Below are 10,000 nucleotides of genomic sequence, written 5' to 3' on the forward strand. Positions count from 1 at the left end.
GCAGTCCAGTGCTGATCCTACAGCACCACTCCAGGAGTCCCACACATGGAGTAGAGACATAATACGTATTGCACTACACCACAGTCTGTAAGATCTTTTCAATATGTGTGTGAAGTGTAGGCAAAAGAAAAGTGTTTTCGAGACTATTGCAGTAGTGTATGAAAGAGGTAAGTAGCAAATTATGTGGAAAAAATAGAATGGATAAGAAAGAAAGAGGTAGAAAATGAGTCACTGAATGTACCTGAAGTGTGATCGAATAAGAAATAAAAAATGACATAAGTTTCTGTCTTGAAAACCTATTTGTTAGTAAACAAATAGGAAAAAAATATAGGAGGACGAGAAAGGAGTAGTTTTGAAACAGAGATGGTAAATTTGATGCATTGTCATGGGCTGTCTTGCTGGAAAAGATGACGTAGTTGATTGTATATTTGAGAAGGTTCTCAGAGATGACTGTTTCTGCCTGTCAAACTAGCTTTGCCTTTATGGAATGAAAAGCAAATTTTTACTAGGAATGAGAATGCAAACTGACACAACCTGTATATCAAGAATCTTAAAAGGATTCGCTCACTATTAATACACAATGCCAAATTGCCCATCAGAAGATTGTGCCAGTATACTCTTTCATCCAGTTTGTAATAATGCCACCACATCCTTAAAAGAGTTGTTTGTGTGTGGTTTTAATCTTCATCTCTTTTTATTGGTAAAAACTACCTAAATTTTGGGTTATTTTTTGCCACTTTTCAAATACTAAGTCATTTTTATTTCATTTGTACTTGGTCTACTTAACAACCATTAGCCATTAAAAAAAAAAACAAACTCAACTTCATTGAGTATTTACATTAGTTTTGCCTATTCTACAATGGTGAATAAAGCCATTTTGCTGAGCATGTTTTTGAAATTTATGCTTGTTTCTGTGCATCATTTTTTGTTGTTTGTGTTGCATAGTAATATTCCATTTTATGAGTATGCTACAATTTCTTTATCCATTCATTCTCCTGTTGGATATTTTGATAGTTTCTAGTTTTGGATTATTAAGCATAAGGCTGGTTGAGTTCGAATCACCAACATTTCTGGTGATCAGCTGAATGCTTAACCATTGTACCACCAGGAGTCCGTTTTAATCATTTCAAGGTGTGAAATGCTGTCTCACTTTTGATTTTGATTTGCATTCCTTAATGATATTAAACATTTGGTCATGTGCTGGTTGGTGATTCAGTTACCTCTTTCTTTAAATATCTTTTTAAGTCTTTACCCATTTTGTAAGCTTGCCTGTTGCAATACCTTTGTATTATTAATGTTGGAGAGTGTGGTGGCTCTATATGATAAGCACTGGACTGCAAGCCACAGATCTGATGTTTGAGCCCACCAACCACTCCATGGGAGAAAGGTGAGGCTTTCTGTTCCCATGAAGATTTAAAGCCTCAGAAACCCTATTCAGGGTGACTCATAATGATCCTGTATAGGGTTTCCAAGGAAAGACAGGTGAATTTGAGCCGCCAACCTTGTGGTTCAAATCGACCTTGTGGTCCATTGCTTTATTCCACAGTACCACACCAGGACACCATATTTACAAATATTGATTTATTTAATGAGCACTGAAGTGATGCTGTAGGATAAACACTGGACCGATAATCACAAGGTCAGCAGTTCAAACCCACCAGCTGCTCTTGGAAACCCTGTACAGGGTTGTTGTGAGTCACAACACACTTGATGGCACACAACAGTTGTTATTGTTAAGTGCCGACAAGTTGGTTCCGACCAATAGCGACCCTGTACAGAGTTTCCGAGGCTATAAATCTTTACGGGAGCAGAAAGCCTCTTCTTTCTCATGTGGAGCGGCTGGTAGTTTCGAGCTGCTGACCTTAAGGTTCACAATCCAATTCATAACCACTACGCTACCAGAGCTCACACAACAATAGCAACATGTTTATTTAGTACTATATTTAAATTAAATGAAAAATAAGAGTGAGAGAGAGTCAATATAGATGTTTTTTGTTTTCCCTGAACATGTGGCTGATAGGTCACATGACTATAGGCAGGTAACCTTATTGTGACCTCATGTGTTCCTCTCCATCAGTCTGTTCAAATGTTCTGATGACAACCAGCTCAGCTTCCCAGAATCAGAGACCCAAGAGACAGTAAGGGAGAAGTCACAATGTCTTTTACAACCTGGCGTCAGATGTCATAGTCTGTCATTTCTTCAGTGTTCTACTTATGACTCATGTTTAACTCTATCGAGTGTGGGAGGCAACTGTACGAGGGCATGAATACCTGAGGGTGAGACTCAGTGGGGCTCATCTTGGAGGGTAACTACTATAGTCTGCCCTCTGGTCATCACTAATTTATATCTCTCCTACCTGCAAAATACATTAATTCCTTCTCAAGGCCCCTAAATTCTTATCCTATTGCATCATCCCAAAGCCCAAGAATCTCATCATCTAAAGCAGATTGGCATAGTGGATTACATGTTGGGATATTAGCCTGAAGGTTGGCAGTTCAAGTCCACCAGCCACTCCTTGAGAGGAAAAGGAGGCTTTTTGATGCTATAAAGATTTACAGCCTCTGAAACCCTACACAGGAAAACCCTATATTGGAATGAACTCGATGGCAATAGGTTTGGTTTGGTTTTGGTAAATCAGATCCAGGTGCAGTTGTGGCTTGGATGTAGTTCTGTAAATACCATGTCTCTCAATTTGAAGACCTTTGAGCTAAGAAATAGGACAAGTATAAGATATACATACTCCTTTTCACAAATGGGGGAATTGGAAGGTACAGAAGTCAATGATCTAATCATTCTGAAATTCCATAGACTATGTGTTGGCTATGCCTTGATTTGGACTCCAACTCCACCTTGTGGGCTCTCTGTTCTGCCCTCCGAGTCACACAACCTAGCTAGTACCACATTGTGATTCTTGTTGTGTTATGGTAAGTTTTGAAATTAGAAGCGTGATTCCTCCAACATTGTCTTTTTCAACAGTATTTTATTTAGTCTATGCCCCTTCATACTTGCTGTGAATTTTACATTCAGCATTTTAACTACTTAACTTGATGGTTTTTAAGGGAAGATAGAGTTAAGTTGTAAGCTCTAAATATTTTTCAAGCAGGTTGTATTGATCTAATTTTTTTCCAGTCCCTTTATTCTTTGGCATTTGCTCATGTATTTGTGTGTAAGTGCCCATCTTAAATATTCTGTAAGCAAAGGGTCAGAGATAAATAAATAAAAATAAAATAAGATAGTAGTTTATTTTAAGTTAGCAGAAAGGAATTTTGAATCAGAGGAGAGGAGGGAAGAAATCTGAAAAGGTTTTTATTGCTACTGAATCAGTCTTTTATTCTATTTCTTGTGTTACGTCAAATAGTGTGAATTCTTAGACATTCAGACACATTATTAAAACATCAGAATACAAAGCACATTTCTGAGTCCAAGATGAATGATTATAAATTACCTTGCAAAGGGTAGAGAGGTGCTACTTCTCCAAAGCATAAATTTTAATTGCTAATGTCTCTGCATTTCCATTCTACATTAAAAATTGATAAGATAGCAGCATGTTCTTTTTAGGCACTAACTCAGGTTTTCCAAAAGTCTCTGTAGTACTACTGTACATAATTCAACTTACTAAAGTTTAATTTGCTTAAATCTTACTCTTTAATTAAAATTTGTGACTAGTAAGGTTTTGCTTTTTTCCTTAAAGAGCGACTATTATGTGTATTGTCACATAGAATGTTGTTTCTCATACCTATTGTATTAGAATCATCTGTGCAGTTTAAAAAATATATTTAATTGTCCAGTCCCCACCTAAAACTTACTGGGATATCAGTGTCAGGAGTACAATCCAGATCTTTTTCGTTTTATAAAACCATGTAGGTAAAACCCAAAAGAATATATGTGTATATTCTTTAAATTAAGGTGGATTGCACCTTAATTTAAAGAAAACAAAAATCCTCATAACGGCATCAACAAGTAACATCATGATAAATGGAGAAAAGATTGACGTTACCAAAGACTTCGTTTTGCTTGGCTCCACAATCAGCAGTCAAAAAATCAAATGTCCTATTTGCATTAGGCAGCCTGCTACACAAGACCTCTTTAAAGTGTTCAAGAGCAAAGGTGTCAGTTTGAGGACTAACGTGCACCTGAACCAAGCCATGATGTTTTCAGTAGTCTCATATGCATGTGAAGTTGGACAATGAATAAGGAAGATCATAGAAGAATTGATGCATTTGAGTTATGGTGTTGGAGGAGAATATTAATAAGGTACCATGGGATACCAGAAGAACCAATAAATCTGTTCTCGAAAAAGTACAACCAGAATGCTTCTTAGAAGCCAGGATGGTGAGATTTAGTGTTTTGTTGTTTGGACTTGTCAGGAGGGATTTGTCCCTGGAGAAGGATAGATAGAGTGGTGGGTAGAGTGGAGGGTCAACAAAAAAGTGAGATGGAGTGACATAGTGGCAGCAACAGTGGAGTCAAACATAACAATTGTGAAGATGGCATAGGACCAGGCAGTCTGCATTGGGTCACTATGAGACTCAGCACCTAACAACAACAACAACAAGGTGAAACCTATATATAGGTAGGTGTGAAAAGCATTGCTGATGGTAATTTTTGTGCTGATCTTTACATAAATTACTATATTTTTAGTATAATGTAGCATGTTGTGTTGTTATTAAGTGTCATTAAGTCAGTTCTGACTCATAATAACCCTATGTAGGGTTCCCAAGGAGTTACTGGTGGGTTTGAACCACTGACCTGGTGGTTAGCAGTCCAGTACTTATGTATTGGACAGTGCCAAACCAGGACTTCAGTAATGTAGCATTTATGTTGTTGTTAAGTGCTGCCAAGTTGGTTCTGATTCATAGCAACCCTGTATAGGGTTTCTGAGGAGCAACTGGTGGGTTTGAACTGCCAACCTAGTGGATCACAGTCTAGTGCTGATCCATAGTGCAACACCAGAAGTCCATAATGTGGCATTGTTGTTAAGTGCCTTTGAGTCAGTTCCTACCCATAGCGACCCTCTATGGGGTTTCCAAGGTGTGGCTGGTGAGTTTGCGCATACATATGTATGAATATAAAGGTAGTAATGAATGACTCATGTGAATAGCTGTTATACAGTGGAAACTGTATAAATTTGCCAATTGTTAACGACTTGGAACTACTAACATTCAAATGATTATTGTATTAATGAAATAGATTATTTCCTACCTTCGTTTGCCATCTTGGATGCATTCCCCAGAGTTGCATAGTTGAAAGAAAGATAGGCAAGTGATTCTTACAAAGGTATTTTATAAGTACTCGTGCTCTAGAGTATTAATTTGCCCTGTTTATATACATTTATTGTTTGTTTTTGTTATTATTTCATGATTTTATATTCTGTATCTCCATTTAAAGAGTCCTTGTGTGACACTGTAGGATAAGTAATGGACTGCTGATTTGCAAGATCAACAGTTCAAACCCACCAGCTACTGCCTGGAAACCTTATTATACAGGGTCACTGTGAGTTGTAACTGACTTGACAGTACTTAACAACAACAACAACAACAATTCCCATTTAGTAGCAGGTTCTCCTGAGACTAACATATCTACTATATTAGCATATATTCAGTGCCCAAACTAATTTTCTTTATGCATCATATTACAAAATTTGCTTCACTAAGTATCCAGTGATGCCATCTTGCATTTGCATGGTATAAACGCATTTATGAAATAAGTGTCTCTTCACTTTTCTCAATAGTCTGTTTACAATTAAAGTGTTCTTACCTTTTGGTGTGATCATAATCACAAATATAAACATGGATACTAAAATTTTGTAACAGTACTCAGTTTTAGCTTTTACAATGTCATCTTCATGGTATGGAATGTTTATATGATTAATAATGTGAAATGTGTATATGCTTAATAGTACTAAATGAAAAATGTAAAATTAAAAAAAATTCTCATGGGGAATATTCAAAAGGGTCCTTAAGAATGTTTATGCTATTCTCAGTGTTAGAAACACTATTGCAATAATGCTTAAATGCTTTTTGCTCTCTGAAGACCTACATCTGGAAGTGGAAACATTAATAAGAAGAAAGTTGGGAATTATGAATATGGTTAGGAAGAAAGTTCAGAATCACTCAACTAATCTCCCGTCCAGTCCAGATAAGATGATGTCATATATAAGAGGAAATAGATCAATTCTTTATGCAATTTCAGATATCTCCTTCCTTGTGAGATTCACTGGTGTGGTTTAAACCCATCATTTGCTCTTTGGAAACCCTATACAGGTTCGCTATGATTTGGAACTGGCTCTACAGCACTTCACAACAACATGAGATTCACTATTATATAATGCTAGTTTTGGGTTCTTAGTTTCATGCTGTCCTATTTATTTTTAATTTGATAAATTTGTATTCTGTTTTATTTTAGCAGTTTATGAAGTGTATACATAGTTAGTAGGTGCTTAAGAATTGAACTGCTCCAACTCAACTAAGAAAAGCGATCATAAATAATTATTAAAAAGGAATTAATAGATCATTTGTGATTTTTGTTGTTGAAATTAAGCTTTATCTAGAATTATGGGCTATAATTCTGGTGTGGTGCTGTGGGTTAATGCACCAGACTGCAAAGCCTTTGAACTGCTTGGTCGGCAGTTCGAGCTCACCAGCTGCTCCTCGGAAACCCTATACAGGGTCGCTATGGGTTGGAAACGACGTGATGGCACTTAACAACAAAAACAACAACAACAATTCTAAATATAACTAGAATTACAAATATGTTTGATGTTGCTAATTTTTACATCTGTTTGGGCCAGATTATATGAATGTATTTGGGGAGTTAAATTTTTCTGTAGATAATTTATACACGATTCTTTTTCTGTTAAAAGATGGGACTGGGACTGGAGCAAATATTTACTTCTCAAAGAAGAGAAGAGACTTGGATAGCATTGTAAATGCATTCTTTACATAGTAACATATTTCAGACCCTGCACTTTAGTCATTTTCTGTTTATCTCTGTATTTCGAAGATAGTGATTCTTGATATTTCTCTTTTTTAAATAGATATGATGATGCTATACAGTTATATGACCGAATTTTACAAGAAGATCCAACTAATACTGTAAGTTAGTGGGTTGTCCTGAAGATAATTTAAAGTTTAATTTGAAGATACTAACTTATTGAGGAAATAGTGGCAAATATATATGGAACCAGGTTTTATCTTTATATTTTAAATATTTCATTATGGACTTTGAGCTCCCTCCCATGCCTTCTTGCTTTCTTTAATAGATTTAGGAATCCACAGTAGTTTAGGTTTTATATCTTAGAAAGAAGCTAGTTAACATTCGGTAAGTGTTCACTGTGTCCTTGAAAAAGAAGTCCAGCAGCATTCAGTGTTTTAGTACCATTTGAAAATGATGAAATACTGACTCATCTAGTTTGGGTAGTTAGTTTTAGTTGTCTTAATAATGAAAGAATAAAAAAGAGTCTTCTAGTAATTAGTACAAAGACTTGATGGTATTTTGCTTATTGTCTTATATCTTAACAAGGCTTTATGTTTTGTTTTTGTACCTTCCCCTGATTTTTAACTAATGTATCAGTTGTATCATTGTATTAGAATATTTGTTTTGAGTTGCCTATTAAATATTGTTTGCCTTACAAATACCCTGATATTTTTAAGTGTTGAGAACATTTAAAATTAATGTAGTGATATAATAGCTTCCGTCTGACTACCTTTTACTAAATGAAAACTTAAATAGAAACTTTATATATCATATATATGAAAGTTATGTCATAATTTTCATGCAAACATGGCTGCTAAAAGAAATTATAACATTTAGAATTTTTGAACACAAAAACAAATTGAGGTTGACTTTTCCTATTTTAGAAGGATAAATTGGTAACACCTTATCAAGGCATGGTAAGATTTTTCTCTTACTTGGAAGCATTTCAGTCAAAATAGACTGTTTTAGTCTGAATTTTAAGTTACAAAACTGCTTAACAATTGAACGTAAGTAGCTAGATTCATCTTAAGTTATATTAGTGTGTTAAATAACTTATCAAAGTGTATAGGTAACATTTATTTAAGGCATTGGTCATATAAATCACTGCTCTTATTTTATGTTTACCCGTGATCATAAGTCTCTGCTCTTATTTTATGTTTACCCTTTTTGTGATCATAAATCTCTGCTTTTATTTTATGCTTCCTACCCTTTCCGATGCGCTGTCATAATGCTTATTTATATATTAAAATAGTTGGTATATTGCTTAAATAATGTTCTTGATTTTAATACTTGTCTAAACCAATCTCAAACCAAACCCAATCCCTTTGAGTCAATTCTGACTTTTCCTAAGAAACAAAACAAAACTTGTTTTGTTATGTTTCTGATGTTTGAATTGTAAGATTTAAAGATTGTCAGAATATAAAGAATTCAGGGGAAAGTGTTGACAGATCAGCAATACTAATTGCTACCAAACATAAAACTAAGAAACCAGTCTGATTGTTACATCTAGCTATTATAATGAGAGTTAAAATTGTAAAGTTTTTGTGTAAGTTTTTCATATCCTAATAGCCTGTCATCTGCTTTAATAAAACAATCCTTTTATAAAAAAGGCCATTTTCCTTTTCATAAATATTTTCTCATATTCTTATTTCTACTATGAAACTGTACTTTCAAAGGCACTTACCTTTCATTCACTCATAATGAAAAACTTGAAATAAAGTTGTTAAGTAAGTTTTGATTTCCTTCTTTTTTTCATGCTATGATAAAAATCAGTAATTAGCAATGCATTTTCGTATAATTAGTAGTCAAACATTTTACTTCTGGCTTAGTTTGAGTTTAGAGTATTTCTAATAAATTGTTGTGCTTCTTCAGACCATAAGACATAATCAAATAATGTTCTGTCTTTGTAGTTCCTTTCAAGTTTTATTACTTTTCCTAACACTTCGACATTTTAAAAGAAGCATCCAAATGATTCCCCTCATAGAATATGTGTGAGGTGGCATGGCACTGTAGGAGAAGCACTGGGCTGCCAAACCCAAGGTTGGCAGTTGAAAAACCCACCAGCCACTGCTTAGAAACCATGGAAATGGAGTCGCCATGAGTAGAAACTAGTTGGACAGCACTTAACAACAGCAACAATAGTAATTAAAACCCTTAGTAGTTGGGTAAATGTTTGAGGACTAGATTCAGCTGTGCCAAATGTATATTTGTGTTCATCCAGCAGTATCTTTATCTAATCTTTCCTCAGTCCCTTCTTTCTTTCTACCAAAATTTACGGAGTACCTTTCTTGAGCAACCAAAGTGTTGGTCTTTTTAAGAGTAAAGCTACTGTCTCTTCCTATATCTATAGAAAGCAGTGTGCTAGGCATTGAGGAAGTTACAGAAGTTATAAAAAAAAACCTAGATCTAATAAATCTTAGTAAGGAAAGCTTTACTTATATTAAACAGTTGAGTTACTGTGTATGGATAACATGTTTCTCTTTCCAAAGCAACTTTAGTGTATTACCACAAAGATGGGGAAGTCCAGTTTCATCCTCATTTGTAGTTGTAATTCATGTTTTTATACTGTTATTCTGGGTAGTGTGTGAAATGATGATACTACACTTTTTTGGTTTTGTGCCTCTTGTGTTCCTAGATAATCCAGTGCATGAATGAGGTTCATTTAAACTTTAAAATTCTTCTTCTACTCATATACATGAATTGTTCTTTCCAAAAAACATTTATTGAGTGCTTATGATGTATTTGGTGCTAGGAGTAGGAGGGGTGAACGAGATACCATCCTTGACTTTGCATTTAGGGAGGAAGCATGATGTAATGAACAGATTATGGCCTTTGAAATAGACCTCTTAAATCCTGCTGCTTTGATGACTTGCTGTGTGATTTTGGAGCCTTGTAGGCCTGGAAGGATGAATATGGCTTAATGAAACAGATGATAAGCTGAAGTAAGACATAATATCTCAAGGGAATGGCCTTAGCATTATGAAAGTACAAGGTCTGTTTAAGGAAGAGTGAATTAGGTGATTA

At 35.0% G+C, this 10,000-nt stretch overlaps 1 protein-coding gene across 1 annotated transcript in view; it reads left to right on the top strand.

The window, feature by feature from the left end:
* EMC2 (ER membrane protein complex subunit 2) overlaps positions 1-10,000 on the top strand; it is an 81,513-nt gene that overhangs the window by 49,055 nt on the left and 22,458 nt on the right. The window contains exon 5 of the mRNA XM_006830642.1: positions 7,038-7,095. Coding sequence (XP_006830705.1) covers positions 7,038-7,095 — 58 coding nt within the window. The remainder of the gene's footprint in view (positions 1-7,037; positions 7,096-10,000) is intronic.

The sequence above is a fragment of the Chrysochloris asiatica genome, unplaced genomic scaffold (assembly GCF_000296735.1).
Source record: "Chrysochloris asiatica unplaced genomic scaffold, ChrAsi1.0 scaffold00001, whole genome shotgun sequence".
In the NCBI taxonomy this organism is placed as follows: Eukaryota; Metazoa; Chordata; class Mammalia; order Afrosoricida; family Chrysochloridae; genus Chrysochloris; species Chrysochloris asiatica.